The 21,514-nt window shown below is 41.1% G+C and overlaps 2 protein-coding genes across 2 annotated transcripts; both read right to left on the bottom strand.

The window, feature by feature from the left end:
- Positions 1-116: 116 nt before the first annotated feature.
- exosc4 (exosome component 4) lies at positions 117-2,785 on the bottom strand. Its single transcript, XM_079529546.1, has 3 exons — positions 2,530-2,785; positions 1,482-1,688; positions 117-659 (listed from the first exon to the last, which is right to left on the bottom strand). Exons 1-3 carry the CDS (start codon positions 2,698-2,700, stop codon positions 306-308), a joined length of 732 nt encoding a protein of 243 aa, XP_079385672.1. The 5' UTR covers positions 2,701-2,785; the 3' UTR covers positions 117-305.
- Positions 2,786-3,494: 709 nt separating this feature from the next.
- Positions 3,495-19,744, bottom strand: LOC306943347 (cAMP-dependent protein kinase catalytic subunit beta). The gene is made up of 10 exons (XM_079529618.1): positions 19,331-19,744; positions 12,797-12,858; positions 12,553-12,681; positions 12,079-12,177; positions 11,900-11,982; positions 11,624-11,750; positions 11,273-11,368; positions 9,039-9,161; positions 7,977-8,141; positions 3,495-4,897 (listed from the first exon to the last, which is right to left on the bottom strand). Exons 1-10 carry the CDS (start codon positions 19,374-19,376, stop codon positions 4,772-4,774), a joined length of 1,056 nt encoding a protein of 351 aa, XP_079385744.1. The 5' UTR covers positions 19,377-19,744; the 3' UTR covers positions 3,495-4,771.
- Positions 19,745-21,514: the final 1,770 nt, after the last annotated feature.

The following is a 21,514-nucleotide window of genomic DNA, read 5'->3' as shown; positions in this document are numbered from 1 at the left end:
GCAACTTGTGGAGGCATATTGCATGAAATATTAATGTCACCAAGCGTTTTACAACAAAATTAAGACATTAAGTCATACTGTAGGCTTAATCACAAAAACAGACAAATAAATTCAGGTTTCAATGTTTTATATACTTTATTTTTTTAAGCCATAGTTTAATTACAAAAATATCCAAGACCGGTTATTACATATATGAAAAATGTACCCAACTTTTTTTTTCATTCAATCATCCCACACCATTCAAATTCCAACTCAGCCTGTGCCCAAATTCTAACATTACCTCTCCCCCCTCCCTCCTCCCCCCATCACTCTCCAGTGAGCACAGACACTTGTAGGTGTTGCCGCACTACCTCATCCAACACTTTGCTAACACCTTTACAAGCCGTCATGGCGGCCTCCATCAGAGTCTCTAGGTGGTCCTGATGTAGTCTGGCATCCATCTGCAGCAGAGCGATCTGCCCCCCACGTGGCAGGAGCGCCATAGCCAACGAGCTTCCTCCGCCCTCCTCCACGTGAGAGAGGTCTGCCAGGGGCGTCTCGTCCACAAAGCCCACTGTGCAGGCACACACGTAGTCTCGCATTGGAATGCCAGCGTCGATCACTGCCAGTGTGGCAGCATTCACGCACGCACTGTAGTTCCCACCATCCGACTGCAAAATCTGTTTTGAGAGAGAGAGAGTATTCCATTGTATTTAGACCTGAGGCAGATTCTAAAAAATAAATAAAAAAGTATTTTAAATCCTGATAGTTTTCTGAAAAACCTGTTTCTATCATGTGTCAATGGTTCTGAAACTATTTCATGTCAAGGACCCCCATCTGAAAATATGTTGTTCCAGGAACCCCCCAGAAGCAAAGATTTGAATTAAAAACGTGTGCTCTGAAAGAATATAATATTCGCCACATTTTCACTATTTAAAAAAATAGCAAAGCTCGTAGCGCGGCACTCGGTGTCGCGCTATGAGCTTGTAGATCTGCTATTTTTCAATAGCTAAAGTATATAACATAATGCTTAAAACACTAAAATGGGTTCCCATCCTGAATGGGTTAACCACATGAACCCTAGACTAGAGCATTCGTATTTCAGCGAAAATATGTCGGCTATTTTCTGCAAAGGTATTTGCCGTAGAGGGAGAAAAAGGACAAAGTATAGAACCCTGGGGGACTAGGGTTAAAAATCAACTAATAAGGTGGCCTGGGACGGCCGAGCGGTCCAGGCACCTAGGCTGGTAATCCAGCCTGACAGCGTATCGCAGGTTCAAGTCCTGATTCCGACGACCTTTGCTATCAAACTACTGTTTAATCTATCAATAAAGGCAAAAGGTGTTTTTAAATCTCCTGAAACAGGATGACAAACCAGATTTTTTTTCAAAAATAAATAAATAAAAAGCATTCCTAAACTATTTGAACTAAAAAATAAAATCAACTAAGGTTCATTGTGGTTAACAATAAGCTGTGTGCTTCCATTAGTGTTTGTAATTAACCTTAACGTAGATGTCTATTTGAGAACGGGGATAGAGCTGGGTCATCACAGCCGCCTCAAACGTCTGCTTTAGGTGAAGACTCATCTCTGTGGACTTGCGGTCCCCATGAGGTCTCCTCTTCCTCTCTGCTGTACTGAACGTGGCCATGCTGTATTGACAGTTGATAACAGCTCTGTCATAAAGTGTCCGGCCACGGGAAGCACGCATCTATAGGGGTACCAGAAAACAGAGATTAATTGCACAGAATAGAGTGCATCTATACACATTTTGGAATATCGATCAATCTATATGGGATTAACAACTGTTTTGAATACAATTTCTTTCCCCTCATCTTTGTAATAGCATATTAGACTATAGACTATTTGAAGAAAAGAAAAGAAAAAAAGACTTGCTACTTGTCTTGAACACTGACTAGTCGAACAAAACTTAATTTGAACATTTTTGTTTCACTCTGCTTCAGGAGAGAAAGGAGATAAAGTAATGCTACAGACTCGATGTACAGAAGGAAAATGGATATAGCCTATATATTTATTAATGTCTCAAAGTAATACTCACTATAATATAGTACTACACTAAACAACTATATTATAGTTTGTTTTTTTGATTGAAGAATGTATTAACAGTTTGAGAATTACAGTACATTTCAAGCACAACTCAATAGTAAGAATACAGAATACACAATAAACAATAGAATACAGAATACAATTGTGTAGTCTACACCAACTACTACACTACACTAAGATAAATACAAGCAGTAGTAAGTACTACTGCTAGCAAAAGTTCACAGCATAATGTTTATTGGGAGTTGGGAGGGACTCTCACAAGTCTTGTTTGTAATTAATTGCATTTACCTCATAGACCACTGGAAAGATGCACACGCAACGTTATATTGACAAACGATAACCAATCTGTTTATTGTAAAATATATAACTGTTGCAGCTGAATTCTAGTTTTAATTAGCTAGGCTTCATTCATTTTGACTTGCATCCATTAGAAAGATAGCCAACATGTAATGAGCTAGCTAGCCATTAGCATTAAGATCACTTACTTCATGGGGACCATACACAACAGCAAGGACTTTGGTGTTGCCCTGCTCTATGTAGGCAGAGCCGTCAGCCTGGGCAAACACACCCATACGAGCTTGCACTTTTCTCAGTTCAGATGCTTTTCTTCCATCTAGACGGTATCCCTGATCGGACAGCAATTCAAGGCCTGCCATATTGCACCCGATGTAGTATGAATCGGTGCACCCTTTTGTGGAAATCAGGCGAATACGATCACACGTGTGTAGTTAAACTACATTACCCATAAACCCACCCACTGAGTCAAGGGGAGGATAAAATAATCTGGGTGGCCATCTAGTGGTGATAAAGTAGTACTAGTAGCTCAATACAATCAGGGGTAGAGTAAAGTTTTGACCATGTATTTTAAATATTGTTCAACATTAAATACCTAGTATAGTTTAACTTTTTCTAACCTGACTCTGCCAGATGGGGGCAGTTTTTCCACCATGCATTCAATACATTATTTATTGCACAAACCGATTTGAGCATGTCTGTAGTTACTACAGTACTAGTAAACAGTTGAAAGTAGGCCAATTCCTAATCTGGTTTAATTTCATGGCATGAATGCCCAGTCAAGGCAGTGAAAAATCAAGCTTTCAGTCTACCCAAAGTATCCATGTGCTCCAATTAATTCCACCTGAAAGAAAATGACAACTTTGACACTTTAAAAATAAAATTTATTAGCATCTCTAATGTGTATAAATAAAAACACATATGAAACAATGCATATATGTATAATGTAATGAGCTGGACAATGACTGGGTTACATGTATTGTGTATTGTGAGGAAAAATATGTACCTTGAAATCAAGCTGTTAGAATCTGCATACCCATCAGTTGCAACTCTACATTCTTTCATAAGAATGAAACATGGTAGTTCAAATAGTTTAGGAATGCCAATAGGGATTTTATTTATTTATTTTTTTGAAAAAAAAATCTGTTTTGTCATCCTGTTTCAGGAGATTTAAAAACACCTTTTGCATATTATAAAGTTTGTACTTCTTTAAGGTTTCACAAACAATGTTGAGGCACAAGCCACAACACTATACACATTTAACTGATCATTTTTACATTACACCCTAGAAAAATTCTCAGCGATTTTAAATTTGAGTTATACAGTTGCACAAAAGGTATTGAACACCTAAAATAGCTGATCTACAAGCTCACGTCGCACTGAGAGACACGCGAGTACGGAGTTTGTAGATCTGCTCGCGCAACCAAGTATAAATCAGGCTTTACTCTTTCCCATATTCTGGCGGTGATTGCTCCACCAACTTTTTATCATCAAGGGCCTTTATAAACAGAGCTGTAATCCAGGGATTACAGCTCTGGGGATATTAATATAGACACAGCAAATAATGGTGAGATATTAAATGACAAATTTACATGTAACTAAAGAGATCCAAACGGATAAAACTAGATTTTGCATTTTACCATCAGTAAGGTTTTCCATTTTCTGAAATGGCTTGCAGTGACTGGGTCAGAATACCAAGAAGAGTGTGAATTGATGCTTTGTTGGGTTTGAGGACTTGCCTCTCTAAGGCAAAAGCAAAGAAGAGCAAAAAGGACCTCTTGTCTTCCGTCACCCAATGCTTTCTATTTGGTCATGCTTTGAACACTCACCGTGTTCAAATGTCTTACAAAAGTAACAGCTATACACATATGACAAATACTACTTCCGAAAGCTGACCAAACTTTGCGAGATCCAGAGATAAGAGTAAGGTTTTCTCCCATCTTGGATTTGTAACAGACCATAAATATACATTGTTGACAACTAGAGGCATTACCCTATAACCCACACAATTGCGTGTCATACTGCCATAGACAAATTAGTTACGTGTGGATTAATATTGGCCATTGTCTCAACGTCTTTCCTCATAAATTGAAAAAATATCACATTGTAAAAGGGAGTACAACATCCAAGACTAGAACTGCTTCAAAGTAAAAATAAAAAAAGGTGGAAAAAAGGAAAAAGAAAAGAAAAAGTGGATAAAAAAAACAACGACCAAAAGAAAACAAAGTAACGTGTCTGCTTTAATATGTAGGTGAGTGAGGGGTGTTATCGACACCCAAGGATCATGGCGACCTCATTCAGCCTTGTGGAATGAAGGAACTACATGGTAGATTAGAACAATGATGGTCTCTGCTCCACCCCAAGTCTTTAGAAGAGTGCAAAGATCCCCTTATTTCGTGTGTTTTAGCCCTGATATATCCACATTCTCATGTCCTAAAACTCTGCAAACTCCTTTGCACATTTTTCCGTTACGGAAACACGGATCTCCTCCTCTTCGTAGTCATCGAAGTTGCTGGTGTCCCCTTGACCTCTGCACTTTGGTATGAACGGCGCTTCGACCTGCAAAAAAACCCAACAAAAAAACAAACAAAAGAGACAAGAAAAATAAGACACTGAATGGGAATTGGGTACGTACTTGGCAAATGTACGTTGCCAGTCCACCTTCCCCAAGATCAATCACTGTCATTACAGTGAAAAGTCTTGGGGCCCTATTTTTGCAAGTGCCTTACCCCTTTATCCCTAAACTTCTTTGCCTTTTATATTTACTATTCTGAAAAGCCTTTTAAAATTCAGTCAGGACATATATATTTATTGAAGAATATAAAATGAGCAATATATTTATTATGGTTTGGCGATGAATTGGATCTGCTTTTTAGGTACTCTGATCAAGCGCATCAGTCCCAACCATAGGGACTCCGAATCCCCCGTACCTAAACAGCAGATCCAAAACGACAGGTGGGGTGGAGGAGGGTGAGCACCAAAAGTTTAAGCAGACAGCAACGCAGCAGTATCAGCGTGCAGCAGCAAGCAAGCAAGCAGTGCAAATTTCCACTTTAAATAGCCGTAGTATGAAGATGGAATGAGTGTGTGTGAGTGAATGAAGGGAATCCTGTGAATGAGAGCGTGATTCTGAGGCGGCCCAATGAACGGCCAGGCAGAAACTACACCGAGTTTCCTGACTGAACTTGCTTTGCGCATGTCTGTGACAGGCGCAAGACTCATTTATTCAACTAGCCGATCTACACGTTGTGAGCTTGTAGATTGGCTGAGGCAAGGAGGCAACCAGGTGCTCAGGAGGTGTGTAGGTATAAAAAAATGTATAAAAATGGTAAAAAGGTGCTCCTGGGATCAATCGGGATAACAACACGATATAGAGAAAAGAGGAGATCCGGGCACACTTGATGTCAAAAGGAGGAAATATTTTATTGAACCGACATGTTTCGACCTATACGGTCTTCATCAGGGCTTGTAGATTGGCTATTTGAACTATTACAAAAAATGTTTTTCAAAATAGTTTAAAAAAATTATAAAATATTATTTTTTTTAAAGGCAAAGAAGTTTAGGGATTTTGGGCATGGGGATGTGAATGCCAGAGTTATACTTATTTGCACACACTGACAACAGCCAATCTACAAGGTCACAACCGAAGATGATAAATAAAATATCCATTTTCAGTGATCGATACAACAATTAAATCGTGCTCATCACGGTGAGTGTGCGCTACAGAGGCTGCTGGGTGATTTCCAGGTCAGAAAGAAAAAACTGGTTTAACTGGTCAGCTGTGCATGCATGACTGAACAGTACACTGTACAGTATCTCTCTGCACGCACGCACGCACGCACACGCACACGCACACGCGCACACACACACACACACACACACACGATCAACTGCCCCTCAGATAACAATCCAACAACACCCAGAGGACCTGTTTTCACAATATGTTGTTAAAGCATACGCCATGGCCCGTTTCACAAGAAATAAAAGAGTGAAACTAAAAATAGAAGGGGGTGATACAGAATTTCCAGTTTCAAACGGAAAAGGGATTCACAATGTGAGAAATGTGAACATTCAATAAACGTTTACAAGACTTAATGGCTCTGTTCTTCTAACAGCAAAGAAAAAGTTAAAGTAAGTGACATTTTTGGGTAAATACTAAAATGTATGTTAAAAAGTAAAAAAAAACCAAGAATGACACGAGTATCATTATTATTATTTTTTTTAACGTGTATGTTTCTCTGTCACAACCTCCCGGCCGCTGTTTTCGTTGGTTTCCGACGTTCTTCTGTTGGTTCAATCACTGTGTTTCGTTATGGCTTTTCCTGTAGCTAAAGTTAGCTCAGAACATTAGCTGTTGTCACTCGCTTGGCGCTGCAGTGTGTTTCAGGGCTTAGGAGGCAGCGAGACAAGCAGTGTTGTTTTCGGCGACTAAAACCGGGAACTGCCCATAGATCCGAAGTCCCGTTAGTCCGAACATGCACTGCTCCCGTGCAAAATGTTCGTCGACTACCTTTTTTCACTGACGAAAACCACATGGAAACTAAATGAAAAACTAAGCTATGATGACTAAAACTAAGACTAAATATAGATCAAATATAGATACAAACTAGAGTAAAATGTTAGGAAGGGACTAGTGGACAAGAGATCCAGTATATGTAAAAGACAAGTCATTTTACACTTGGTTGCATGCTGAAAATAGCATATCTACAAGCTCACAACGCGTCGCGCTGCGATGCGTTGTGAGCTTGTAGATCGGCTATTTTCAGCAAGTGTAAAATCAGCCATCAAGGCCCGCCAAAACATATTTTAGTCGACTAAATCACCTGTAGATTTAGTCGACTAAAATCTTATGACATTTAGTCGACTAAAACTAGACCAACACTAATACATTCCAGGTGACTACAATGTGACAGAAATTTGCTGCCAAAAACAACACAGGAGCCAAGCATGACTACAGTAGGTCGCTACTAGAAGGCGAAGCACTAGTGGTTCAGAGATCAGACTCCCATTGGCTTAGGCGGCGTTTCAGAGTATGGGGTCAGACTCCCATTGGCTTAGGGGCAGCCAATCATGACTAGGTCGCTACTAGAAGCACTAGTGGTTCAGAGTCAGACTCCCATTGGCTTAGGCGGCGTTTCAGAGTATGGGGTCCGACACCTCACCATGTTACAAATCGTTATTATAGTGCCTACTTGTTACTACCTACGCATAAGGAACTGTGTCAGGTTTTACCGACGCCAGGTTTTACCGAATTCACTCGTCCGACTATATTCCACAGACCGTCTAGAAATGACGGCATTGGTAAATTCCACGATCGCGGAATCGTGGATTCCTATAAGGAAAGCAAACATCAAACAGAATGATGATAACAGCAATGATTACTATGGGGGGAAAAAAAAGAAGAAAAAAAAAAAAAAAAAATATATATATATATATATATATATATATATATATATATATATATATATATATATATATTCATTAATATTTGAGGATAGACAGAATGTACAATCATTACCATGGCTCCCACATTTCAAGCGGGGCCCCAATTACTTTTGTTTCATAGTGCTTAAGACGTAAGACTGTGAAGTGACTGCAAAAAATTATGTCGGTGTACATATTAAGTGTATCGTCTTGCCTTCCTCTCGTAGATGGCGATCCAGTCCGTTGTGGCGAACCACTTGTGGCCCTTGATGTCGTTGACGCCATTCTTCAAGTTCCCGTAGCGTTTGGTCAGGTCCACCTGCAGCAGGTTTCTCAGCAGGTCTTTCAAGTCCGAGCTGAAGTGCGAGGGGAATCGTACCTGGCACGGGCCAACGGATTATTGAGAATGTGTCATTAAATGCCATTTCTGTCACCAGGGAACATTTTGTACATTCATAAAAAATAATAGAAGTCTGCACACCGTAACTTTGTCATTCTGATTGAGACTCTGTGTCGAAACGTTAAAGATGTTTTTTCCCCCCCACTCCAAAACATGATCAGGTAGTATTATTATATACGGAGGAAGAACTATTTTCAATTAAGTGTACAGAATTTGTTAAAATGTCGGTTTTATGTGGACACGGCCACCAGTTCATTAAGGGCGCGTTCGGAAATACCACACCGGAGTGCACTCTCCTATTAGTTTGCATTGCACAGTGCGCTCACTCAGTGCGCTATTTCCGAACGCGCCCTAAGTATGCCTGGTTTGCTTGGTGGGTGGTGATCCACCCCGTTGTATGATAAAGGGGGAGGAGTTAGGGGAGGGGATGATATCCTGATGTCACTATAATCGCCGTTTTCTTCATTGGCATGTTTGATTGTCAAGGTTTCAACCTCCAGGAAGAAACCCTAAATACAAAGGGAAGACACATAGCAACCACACCAAGGGGTCTAATGAAGTACCAGTCGTAAACACATGGAAAACTGGGGGAAAAAACGACGACATTTTTTGGTAAAGAACGTTTTGAAAAAGCCTCTCTCCAATCAGATTATAGCGTGGCAATCATTCAACAAAAAAAATCACACCCGTGTGAACCGAGTGGTGCAAGGTCTTATATAGCCTGATCAGCTGTGGTCTGACGTAATGTCAGTGACCATAATAACCATGCTCATTCTTTTGGGCCCCACGTACAGGTACACACAAACATACAAACAAAGCTGGTTGTTGGAGTGGTTTGCACCACTCAACAACAAAAAAAAACTTTGTATTGCTCACCTTTCCAGACACAATCTTCTCGTAGATCTGAATGGGTTGATCTGCAAAGAATGGAGGGTAGCCAGCTGCCATCTCATAAATAAGGACTCCCAGAGCCCACCAGTCCACAGCTTTATTATAGCCCTACAATAAAATGAATGACATAATTCAATCAGCATGACAATACAAAGCACTGCAAATTAAATATCTAATCTAAATATTACACTCTTCTTTCCCCCACCCGCATACCCTATACTGTACAGCTGACAACGCCCTTGGTAGGCAAGCCGGGCTGACAAGTTATTTTGACAACCCGTATGGATTGGCTTGTTTACAGCAATACGCTAGCAATGGGACAGACGACGATGGAGCTAAATGTTCTCAATGACATCTCCGTTTCAGACTCCCGTGTTTGTGGGAGACACCCAGACAGTTTCCGAGCTCTGGTAATATTACAGATCCACGCTCCAGTTAGAAGCTGCAGTCATTTGTGCAAATTGTGCAGGGACATAAATGCTGCCTACCCCCCCCCCCCCCCCCCCCCAGGTTAGAAATTATATAACCCTATCAGAGCATATTGGTTATTGAGTTGCAGAATTAACTTGGGAACGTAACTTCACTCACTCACTACTCTCTTTCACATGACTTTCACATGACTGCTGACAACCACAGACGGCAGTTTGTCGTCAAAACATATGCCCTGCCCCCCCCCCCCCCCCACAGTAAGTAAAGCAAATAACCCAATCAGTTGTTAGTTATTAACAATCTTTATTACACGGCTTGGTTGAATGCTTGATTCTGATTGGTCAATCGCCAAATTCAGTGGTGTGTTATTTCTGGACAATGACCTCTCCGCTCTGTAACAGACCGCTGACTAATCAAAGGCTCGGAGCACCTGCCTGCAGCCGCTGCGCTGCTTGGACTTTATGCTGTACACAACATGACAGCCATGTAAACTAACACACAATGTCATTTAACTAAACAACATGACAGCCATGTAAACTAACACACAATGTCATTTAACTAAACAACATGACAGCCATGTAAACTAACACACAATGCCATTTAACTAAACAACATGACAGCCATGTAAACTAACACACAATGCCATTTAACTAAACAACATGACAGCCATGTAAACTAACACACAATGTCATTTAACTAAACAACATGACAGCCATGTAAACTAACACACAATGTCATTTAACTAAACAACATGACAGCCATGTAAACTAACACACAGTCATTTAACTAAACAACATGACAGCCATGTAAACTAACACACAATGTCATTTAACTAAACAACATGACAGCCATGTAAACTAACACACAATGTCATTTAACTAAACAACATGACAGCCATGTAAACTAACACACAATGCCATTTAACTAAACAACATGACAGCCATGTAAACTAACACACAATGCCATTTAACTAAACAACATGCTTTCAATAACATTTTTGAAGCGAGAAATAGACTATGCTCTCTACACGAAAAGTTATTCCATTTGAGCAACACTCACTTCCTTGTTTCCGAGGCGACTTGTTGCCTCTGCGGGGCCAACTTGGTATACTTTCATTACCGTAAGCAAGTAAACACTTTGTTTTGTTGTCACTTTTGGGTCAATTTATTAATTTGTGTATTAAGTAGCCGTGTAATAAGCGGGATAATGTATGGCTGCGTGGTCATTGTCGATATATAAATCACCCCGTCTGTGATTAATCTATCAACAATGACCACGCAGCCATACAATTTCAATTCAATTCAATGGGCTTTATTGGCATGAGAAAACATACGTTTACATTGCCATACATTATCCCTTATATAAACATTTAATATCCAGGAAGTCCCATTATAGACACCATTACTTACTATCCCTCCAACAAACTGCCAAATACTGGGGCTCTTGTTTTTGTATATGGTGCAATATCTCCAATGTTTGATTATGCCGTAATCCAAAAGCATTAAGAATAGAATACAGCCATGGGATTATGTTACAAATGACAAAAATGGGTAATTGACAGACTACATTTAAAGGCAATCTGACCTACCCTGAATATAGGTATGCAAGAGATATCTATATCTATATATATATATATATATATATATATATATATAAACTAAAGTAATAAAATAACTTGCACTTGCAAGCGTAAATGGCAATGAAGAAAGAAAAGGCGTAAATTGAATTTGACATGATCTGTCTGATCAACATCATTTGACTACAGTTGAGAGGGTAGATGTCGTACATACTTTGCTGAGAATGATTTCTGGAGCCAGGTACTCTGGTGTTCCACACAGTGTCCAGGTCCTGCCTTTTACCCTCTTGGCAAATCCAAAGTCTGTCACCTATAGGGCCCAAGGAGCAAACATACAGTATAGGCAAACAGTTGAAAGCCCAGCTGCAGTAAAATAATGTGTTCTTTGTCCCAGGCGGCTGGCGTAGCCGTCTGGGCACCTTGGCTGGTAATCCAGTCTGGCAGTGTGCCGCGGGTTCGACTCCCGATCCCGACGGCCTTTACTGCATGTAAAAAAAAAGGCGAAAGCCACACAAAAAATATATATGAATTAATGAATGTGTTCTTTCACTAATTCATAGCACACCTGAATGTAGCCATGGTGGTCGATGAGGAGGTTTTCTGGCTTCAGATCTCTGTAGATTAGGTCTAGCGAATGGAGGTACTCAAAAGTCAGCACTATCTGGGCAGCATAAAAACGTGCGTGTGGTTCACTGGAGAGAGAGAAATATTGCGTTCACATTTGGTGAAACTGAAGAAAGACATCTTAAACAACCAACCACTGAGGACAGGTTTCTAATGTAAATGCAAGGTGAATAAACATGTTGATGTATAAGAAGAAAGATGCAGAGATTGAACCAACCTGAACCTTCCGATTCTTCTTAAATGTGAGAACATCTCTCCTCCTGGAACATACTCCATTACCATGTACAAATTGGAATTGTCCTATAAAAATCAACAACAAAAGTAAACAGGAAACCAAAACTTAGCTGAGAACTAACGGATGTTTTCTATAGCAAGGTGCAATGATGCTTCTCCTACCTTGAACGAATACTCAAGTTTGACGAGAAAGGGGAAGCTCACTGCCTGCAATATTCTTTTCTCGTTCAGCGTGTGTTCTATTTGTTTGAGTTTCACCACCTGAAACAGACAGGGTTAATCAGCTAATTGCATTCTTGAGAAAAATGTCAGTCATACTGGCAAACAGCACAGGTCTTTTTGGATCAACCGTTTTGTACCCCATGTTTGTAATTGTGTAGTCCAAATGTACAGACACTTGAGGAAGGCCGACTAGGCCGAAACGCGTACGTTGTCTGCTCGTCCGAGGTAAATAAAATTATGTGAAAAGGACGTATATTGAGTGCTGACATTTTCTTCATTCTATTATGCAGTGTTGCGGGTTGTCTGCCTCGGCAGTACTCTTCTCTTCAAATGTACAGACACTAATTGACTTTCTCTCACACACACACACACACACACACACACACGCGCGCACACGCACACGCACACGCCTACCTTTTGTTTGTCCAGTATTTTCATGGCAAAGTACTGCTCTGTGGCTTTGTGTTTCACCAGCATGACTCTTCCAAAGGAGCCAGTGCCCAGTGTCTTTAATCTGTCAAAGTCATCTAGGCACGTTGCGCTCTGTGGAAAGTCGAGGCAAGAACACAAGTTAAGTTGGCCTACTTCAAGACCACAACATGCACCAAAACATGAACTTCTAAATGGGGTGCATACACAAGTCCTCTGTCACACTCACTTGTTGTGGACATTCCCATTTCCGTAGGAAGTCTTCTTTGGCTTTGGCTAGAAACTCTTTCACTGAAGGAGGACAGAAAGAGTGAGAAAGTTAGCATACAGTTACTGGCTTTAGTGGCATGCAAGGCTAACTTAAGCTTGGTTGTACAACCATGTCGCGAAAATAACTGATCTTCAACTGAAAATGTTTTCACTTGGAACTCCGTTATTTTTTGGCAAGCGATACGGTTGTACCTAGATTGTAAAAGAAAGTAAGTCAACGAGGGTTTTGGATGGAACTGGCAAAGAAGACTAATATGGGAATATATACTGTATCTAAATATATATAGGAATACTAGAAAGGGAGTTTGAGGGATTTGACAAGTGAGTTTGACTGGATGTTAAAATATTACATATTTTGTTTCTAATGCTTAAACACTACACAAAATAACTCAAAAACACAACAAACAAGACTGAAGCAGACTAGTAAGAAATGATGCAAAGAGACTGCATATGTTACCTTTTTTTCTTATTAAAAAAAAGGGAGCTTGCACAGGAGATGTCTCTCCAAGTTCTTATGCATCAATTTCTGTACTATAATAGCATTTTAGGGAAGGCTAGGATGGAACTCGAGTAGAACAAATTATGACAAACCAACATTACATGGAAAACACAGCAGACAGCAGAGGTCCAGAATGACGATGAATGTGGACAACAAAAACATGGGTGCATGATTAGCAAAGCACACAAAACACAGCAAGCAGCTTATCTAACAAGTTATCACAATGAGAACACTTTGGTTCTGTCATTTTGGTTTTGTCATTTGCTTGGATAGATAAGCATACCAAAAGTCTCTATAGTTCACCACGGATTTGCAGGAACATTCACCCACATGGATGGGATGAAAAAAAAACGGAGAGAGACAGAGACAGATTTGATGTACTCAACTCAACAAGTGTATCAGATCAATTCAACAGGCATGAAGCATAGAATATGTAGTGGAGAAAGTGCACTCGAAATAAAAGACACAAGTGGTGTTGACGTACTGAGAGTGAGTGGTGAGAGTATAGGCCTGTCATAATTATTACATCATTTCCTAATCATCTGTCATTAGAATCATTTCCATTCATCTGTATAAAAACAGTGTTTTCCACCGGTTGAGGGTTAGTCATGCGAATGTTCCTAGGCGCTGAGAAGCATGATTGGCTGTGATTGTGGATGACAAGGTCAAGGCTTGTTTTGACTATACAGTACGTTTGTCAGTAATATGCTTTGTATATTTAAGGTATGTATGTTAAATCTACCTTGTGTAAATGTATACACTGACAGTATGCGGACTATGTTCCAATTCCAATGTTAAATGCCAATTAAATGGCTCTTCTTCAAAAGGGGCAATAGTGCCATAAAATTAACTGAGACAATTAAATTGTTAACCCATTTAGGCCCGAGGTCGAAATTTAAAAAATGTCTTCTAAATCCTGACAGTTTTCTGAAATACCCGTTTCTATATCAATGGTGCTCAATATTTCATGTCAAGGACCCCAAAAATGATATGTAATTGCCCACCGACCCCCATCTGAAAATATGTAGTTCCAGAAACGTTCGCTCTGAAAGAATATATATATATATATATATATATATATATATATATATATATATTCAAAGATTTGTGCCACATTTTCACGATTTTTCAAAAATATCAGACCTACAAGCTCGTAGCTTGGCACTCGGTGCCGCGCTACGAGCTTGTAGATCTGATATTTTTCAATAGCTAAAGTACAACATAATGATTAAAACACCGAAAGGGGTTCCCGCCCAGAATGGGTCAAGGGACCAACTTTTCAACCCATCTTCGTATAATTGGTCCTCACTAATAATCATGATAAAACAACAAAACAAAAAATCTCCTCAATCAAAGCTTTCTATCCCTGAAAAGTTGCAATGCGAAAATGGAAGCCCATCATTCTCACGATGATAAAAAATCTAAATGTATATATTTTTGAGTGGTGCAACCACTCCTATAGACAGCTATGTTTGTCCCTGGGTCCCTGGCTGGGTCTGTCTGAGCACGAAATAGCGTTTGGTTGGTTTTCATATAAATATGATGATTTGGCGTGTTACAGTACAGTGACAGTACAGTAGAATAGAGGGACCCCCTGGGACCCCCACACAGTAATTGTCATTTCTCAACCATTTCGGCTCACCGGAACCGGGCCGGCCCCCTGGGCACGTTCCTGGGGGTCTGGATGTTCCGGGGACCCCCCAAGGACCCCCCACACAGAGTTGCACCACTCACTTCACACGGGTGTGATTTTTTTTTAAAATAATCTGCCTAATGATGATGTCACTGGGTTTCTGAACTGCCCACGGACCTCCTATGAGACACAGACTGAGTAAAAATAAATTCTGGTATTTAATCATCAACAACATTAGTGAGGACCAATTATATGAAGATACCGGTAGGTTGAAATGTGGTGAAGTGGTCCTTTAAGGCCTGTACGCACTACACGATTTTAGCCTGATTTGTCACCCCCCGACAAAATTCCTGTGTCGGGCGCGATAATGAACTTCAGACAAATAACGTGCATCTTTTCATCTTGTAGTGTGACAGCTCTTTGCAGTGATAAGACTAGCCGTGTCCCCACAAAGTAGCCTAATAGTATAGCTCCAGCAAACTTCTCTGTGTCACAAGAGAGAGAGAGAGAGAGAGCACTCTCTCTGAGTGAATTGTTTAATCTGTTGTCTATAGCTGTTCATGGTGGAAGTGCATATTTAAGCACTGTGTTGGTTACCGTATTAGGATATTTTGGTACTCGCTAGTATAGCCTAATGAACACACAAGCAAACCAACGTGGGCGTGCGTGCGAGCATGCGTGCATCGAAACAGCTGCCCGGGCGCTGCGGACTTCCGACTACACTATATTTTCGAGAACTTGTCCCCTGGCGGATCTCAGGAGAATGTGAAAAACGTGTTGTGTGACCAGTCTCAAGAGAAAGAAGCGGCAAGGATTTATTCCATTTTAATCGGATAGTCTGACATGGTACGTCATGAACGGTCGTGCAGTGCGTACAGGCTGTTAATCACAAGTATTTGTATGGTATTAGTCATCAACTAAACCTTCATGATTGTGACAGCCCTAATGTGAGTGTAGCATCAGCGAAAAGATTAACAGAACAGATATGCCAAAATACCATGGCTAGAACCATGTGACACAAATGCAGTTGATTGAGGAGATACTGAGGACTCAGGAGTAAAAAAAACAAAACACTGTCTCGTGGTTATGCATTATTGGGCTATTCAGTCTTAAAACTGTGCTTTGGTGGCTCTTCTTGTAAGAATGCTGAACACATTTGCAATGTCCCATGGCTCAGTTCTCTGATGGGGACCTACCTACATGCAAGTCATGGCCCTCTTTGCTAACCCTGTGGCATACAAATCGGTGGTAGTTTCATGTGTGGGGTGGGTTCAGTCATGAAACCCACCATGGATCAAAAATAGTTTGTGATGAGGTACTTCTCAAATAGTAGATACCGCGCTTTCTTCTGGCACTATGTTCACTGAGAAATGCCCAGGGAAGCTTGCGAGCATGATGTTGCAAATTCGCAATGTAAATGAATGTTATCAGCTAGCCAGAATCTGTTTCAGCCCCTACCGATCTGCCACCCCTCCTCCTATTTGAATCACATCCTCTGACAAGTTGTGTCCACAGAGAGAGAGACAAAACTTGGCAAAGTACTACAATAGGTGTCTTCTCTTCAGGTCAATATTTAGCCATGATGAAACACTGACAGACTCACAAGATGAAAACAATACCATGCAGGCATGAATGTAGCCCGTCACAGATGCTAAGAACTTCTAGTATGGTTTCCCACACCATTGTTCCTGAAAGGACAAATGTTAATATAATGCCAGTATATTAAATGGCGTTACATGATTAAACTGACTTGAAAATCTAAATAAGTGGACCACGTGACTTTGCTCCTCTGAAATGACATTGTGATCAAGGCAGGAGAATGATTTCACATCCACTAACTAAAGCGGTCATTTGAAACGAATTTTCAACAGTCACTTTTAGTTTTTTTCTTTTCTTCTTTTTCTCCCAAATGCTTGTTATAGAACAGAAAAAAAGTGTTGTCCATCAGCCAAAGTGTGGACCTTGGCAAACACAAACAACATTTCGAGAGACAGCAAACAACCATTGTCTTTCTTGTTGACAAAACAGTGTGCTAGCATCAAGGGACATTGGAGGAGAGGAGGCTTGGGTTGCTTTGCTGATAGCAGACACAGGTAGCTATATAGGTAACCAGGCCGTCTTGTGGGAGTTGCTCCAGACAAATCTCCTGCTCAGGGCATGGTGTCAGCTTAAATGGTTTTAACACAGTCAGAAGTATGATAGCCATTGCTGATCTGTTCTTCCCAGCCTACCCCTCCCGGAGCGTCTCTGGCTGGGCAATGTGCTGCAGTGTGTCTGGTCTCCCTCTCAATAACTCAATAAATCTTAAGAGGGACATATTCACAGCATCATAAAATGACAACTGCTTTAAACAACGTGGGCGCACTGACTCGCTAGCCACAGACAGTCTGCTTTATTAAGAGCATGTGCCAGGAAATGTTCCACCGCAAAACAGAAAATACGACCATCTACATTGATTGGAATTCTTCATTTATTTTGTACATATACGGCGATCAGTTCAGTAAATTCAGTAAGACCACTTTTGTTTGGCCATCGTCTAGGTATATTTCTGATTTATTACGTTGGTTGTTCCAATTCATTATCAGCCAAAGTGTCAAAGTGTCCCATCGCAGATTGACTCTGGCCTAGGGCTAGTTACGTCAATCCTTTCAAAGCTTGTAATGCCCCTTATCCTCTGACGAAGGTCTGACGACAAGCTGCTCCAGTCAATGACACACACAATGTGCAAGAGTGAGTGTGCCTTTATGGATCTCTTCATACAGCGAAATAGAAAGTAGTATGTGGCAGCTACTGGAAGAGGATAGATCTTTATTGTCATTACATGTACGACAAAATTTAAAGTGCCAACCGATCAGTGCATCAAATCCCTAAAATACTATATATAAAAATAGGCTAAAAATCTATAAATAAGCTAAAAGTAAATACTACTACTACTGAAAAAATGCTGTTGGTGTATATAATATGGTGATAATAAAAAAAAAAATGCACTTTTTTTTTAAATATATTTTTGTACTATTTCTTATGCTGCTGCATTGTCTGAAGGAAGCCGAACAAAAATAAGTTTTTAATTTATACAGCTCAGCTGTACACATGCTGTAACACAATAAAGCACAACCTTGAACATGCGCGCGTGGATATGTGTGTGCGCGCGCGCGCGGCCGTGGCGTGCGCGAGCTTGTAGTATAGGGCCTGGTTTTATGAATGGAAAAAGGGCATTTGTCATTTCTTCACCATATTTGGGCACTATGCTGCACTGAGAGAGGGAAAGCTTTGTTTATCTAGCCGAGAATAACATGCTGGTGATGTCTGGTGCAGAACCAGTTTCATACCATATTAGAAACGTGTGATTTAGTTGTATGTTCTGATAGCAGTGCTAAAACTAAATAAGCTTCAGTTGTAACATACCCACCACATCATGAATGTTTCAACTGGGACAGCACAGCACAGACAGTGCTCTTATAAATGCTCAGCCGCCAAATGGCAGCGGATTAGCGTCTCTCGCCCACATTAACCTAGAGATGTTTAGCCTAGTTTCCACAGTAGGTTAGGGATGAACCACCACACGCCGATCGGTTTGTGTGGGTGTGTGTACAGGCCAGGGAACGGCTATCTGGAGGCAACGGAAGGGACTGACAGGGCCTGATGTGGGCTAATCCCCCCCACCACCACCATAGCTAACGTTAGCATGCTAAATGGTCAACAAAACTTGATGCCATTTGCAATTCAATCGTTATACAACAACAGCCCGTGCAGATCAGTGTGAATATAGTCAGCATCTGCTTGTCCCGTTACAACTTATTTTAGCGGCCAATGCTCCCCCAAGTGTGGCGATGCACACTTCTTTACAGCGTTTCCTTATGTGACAGCATTCTGCGACCGCGGGTCCGTTATCTTTAAATCTATAATAGTGCAGCTAACGTTATAACTTTTAGGCCTTTGTGTGTTTTCAGCTGTTGTATTTGCAACACGGTTATTTCATTGATTGCGTCGCTTAAAGAAGCCCGAAAGCACTTAAAAACACCCAAACGGGCAATGTTTACAAAACTTGTGCAGTGTGTGTGTGTGCGTGTGTCCGCTGCCTTTCAAATCGTTAGTTCGTCGCTCGACAAAATGACCGGCTGGGGGGGGGGGGGGAGTGTGTAAATGCACTTTTCGTCCCATTTTGTCGAGCGACGAAGTAGGCTATTCATAAATAAAATTAGGCTATGATCAGGGGGCTGCCACTAGTGGGGACGAACGGGGCTTTGCCTTTGACAGCCCAGTAGTAGCAAGTAGCTATAGAGCTACACAAGCGCTTTTATTTGTGTAAAAAAGGGCCAATTCTATTGAATACAAGGCAGTATATTATCCCAACAACTCACCGCTCTCTATCTCGTTGCCTTTCTTGGCGGTGGCAGCGTTTCCCATGGTATGAAGACACGGCTATAAAGGCTGATGCGAGAGATGGCGGTATAGCTACAAACTACTAGCTGATGTTCTTGGACGTTTCCAAGCTTTCTTTTCCTTTTCTTCCAACCCCCCCCCTCTTCGTTGATCTTCTGGCTGGAAATCGGCCAAATGAAAAGGCGGGTCCAAATGTGAAAGATGGATTTAAATCCTTTCCACAAGCCGCCCCCTCTCTCGTACACAATGATCTCTCCCCGGTCTCTTCTCTATCCTAGTATACTGAGTACTCTACTAGTCTCCACTAATTCCTATCTCTCTGGTTGGCATGCAGCTCAGGCTAGCGGTGACTTGTGCACGCATCCGTGGCTGCTGTGTTATGTAGGCTATAGCCTTGTGGATTGACTCTTCTACACGACTGCAGTATACAGTGCTGTGGTCGAATGGACCCTTGTTTACAAGAGGGTCCACCATTGAACATGGTGTAATGCTTAATTGGGTCGTCTGACTCGTCCACTCACAGTTAACAGTCTTTGTATTGAGTTTGTGCTTGAAATGTACTGTAATTCTGCAAACTGTTAATACATATTTCAATCAATCCAGAAAAATCCCTATACAGTCTCTGGAATTGCCTGTAAAGTATTTGGATTGGCCTTACAGTGTCTGGATTGTCCTTAACTATTTGGATTGGATTGGCCCTATACTAGTATTATTTGGATTGGCCCTGTTGTATTTATTTGGATTGGCCCCAGCCTGTCTGTCTATCTGTCTATCTGCCTTCCTTCAACACAAACTTCAGCAGCTTCCTGGTTCTTGTGCATCACGGTGGTTAGATCATTGAACACACTGTCTGATATGAGCTTTTCACTCCCTCCTCTACATACCTAAAGCTTAAAATAGTTGTTGGTGGTTTTGGTATTTTGTACAGGACAGGGTTGGGTTGGGTATGGGTAGCTTGCCACCATCGGTAGTCGGTACCCAGGCTTTTATTTTTTCGTTTGCATTCGGCTCAAAAAGAAAGGGTTGGGTAACTGAATACATGTAATAGCTGTAGCATACTGTTACAAAACAAAATATAGACCTATCAGTAGATTATTATTATTATTATTGTTTATGAACTGTTAAATTCATATGGTTGGAATGGGAAGGCGGCCTATGATTTGGGAAGGCAACACACTAGACCTATACGCAACTGTTACACGAGCACCATTGTGTTATGCAATGTTCAATTAATTTATGAACTATTAATGATGATGATGATCCCACATGGAACCACCAGTGTGACCCATTTCAACTTGGGAGACCCTCGTCACTCTACCCTTGTTTATTCTGACCACCAGAGACTTCATCGTAGTCCTGGGACTTATGGGTCCCTCTTGAAAATTAGATGATGCATCTCAAGGGGCTGTCCCTTCAATACAAATTTGAAATCTGAAATCTGACTAATCATTGCAGGAAGCCTCGGAAGGCCATCAGTGGACGTTAGCAGGACTCCAAAGTAGTCCTGACAGACCTGGACAATTATATGCGGATGACATCAGCCTGCTCTCCGACGACAATGTGGAACAAGCACAGGAACTCCTGAACAGAGTGGAGTTGGAGTGTGCCAAGTTTGGCCTTGGGCTAAATGGCAAGTAAACTGAGGTTATCACCTATAGTCTTATAACATCTCACCGGAACATCCACCACTGACAACAACAGGAGGCACTGTGCTGAAGGAAGTCAAGGACTCATGGGTCAACTCAACCGAGCAAGACCTGAAGGTGAGGAAGGCACTTGCATGGAGGGCCCTGAACCTACCCGTCAAATCTAACTCGTCTTCTTCTACGCAACTGTGGAGTCTGTACTTCTATACGACAGCGAATGCTGGACCCTGAAGCCAACACTTCAGAAGTCTCTTGACGGGTGCTATACAACAGATTGTTGCGTGCAGTACTTAACATCAGCAAGAGTGAATCTGATATAGACATTATGGACATATCAGTTAGTTTTACAGACACAGCCTGAAGATCTAATCAGAGCGTAAGTTGAGACAGCTGTTTTACTATACAATGCAATCTGTGGTAACTGGCTCACGGTAAGATCCTTTGAGAAGATGCTTAGTTATTTACAACTAGGCTTGTAGAAACAGAGCTTTTGTTAGGGGGTAATTAAACCCCACA

This window comes from Electrona antarctica (assembly GCF_951216825.1).
Source record: "Electrona antarctica genome assembly, chromosome: 19".
In the NCBI taxonomy this organism is placed as follows: Eukaryota; Metazoa; Chordata; class Actinopteri; order Myctophiformes; family Myctophidae; genus Electrona; species Electrona antarctica.
Note: the sequence above shows the minus strand (reverse complement) of the source record. Positions and strands in the feature narration are given on the sequence as shown.

Coding starts and splice junctions, on each gene's coding strand:
- exosc4 (XM_079529546.1), bottom strand. CDS start 2,700: ATGGCAGGCCTTGAATTGCTGTCCGATCAGGGATACCGTCTAGATGGA. Junction 1,689..2,529: donor TTGTGTATGGTCCCCATGAA/GTAAGTGATCTT, acceptor GTACCCCTATAG/ATGCGTGCTTCCCGTGGCCG. Junction 660..1,481: donor AAATAGACATCTACGTTAAG/GTTAATTACAAA, acceptor CTCTCAAAACAG/ATTTTGCAGTCGGATGGTGG.
- LOC306943347 (XM_079529618.1), bottom strand. CDS start 19,376: ATGGGAAACGCTGCCACCGCCAAGAAAGGCAACGAGATAGAGAGCG. Junction 12,682..12,796: donor AATGGGAATGTCCACAACAA/GTGAGTGTGACA, acceptor GACTTTCCACAG/AGCGCAACGTGCCTAGATGA. Junction 11,983..12,078: donor AACTTGAGTATTCGTTCAAG/GTAGGAGAAGCA, acceptor TGATTTTTATAG/GACAATTCCAATTTGTACAT.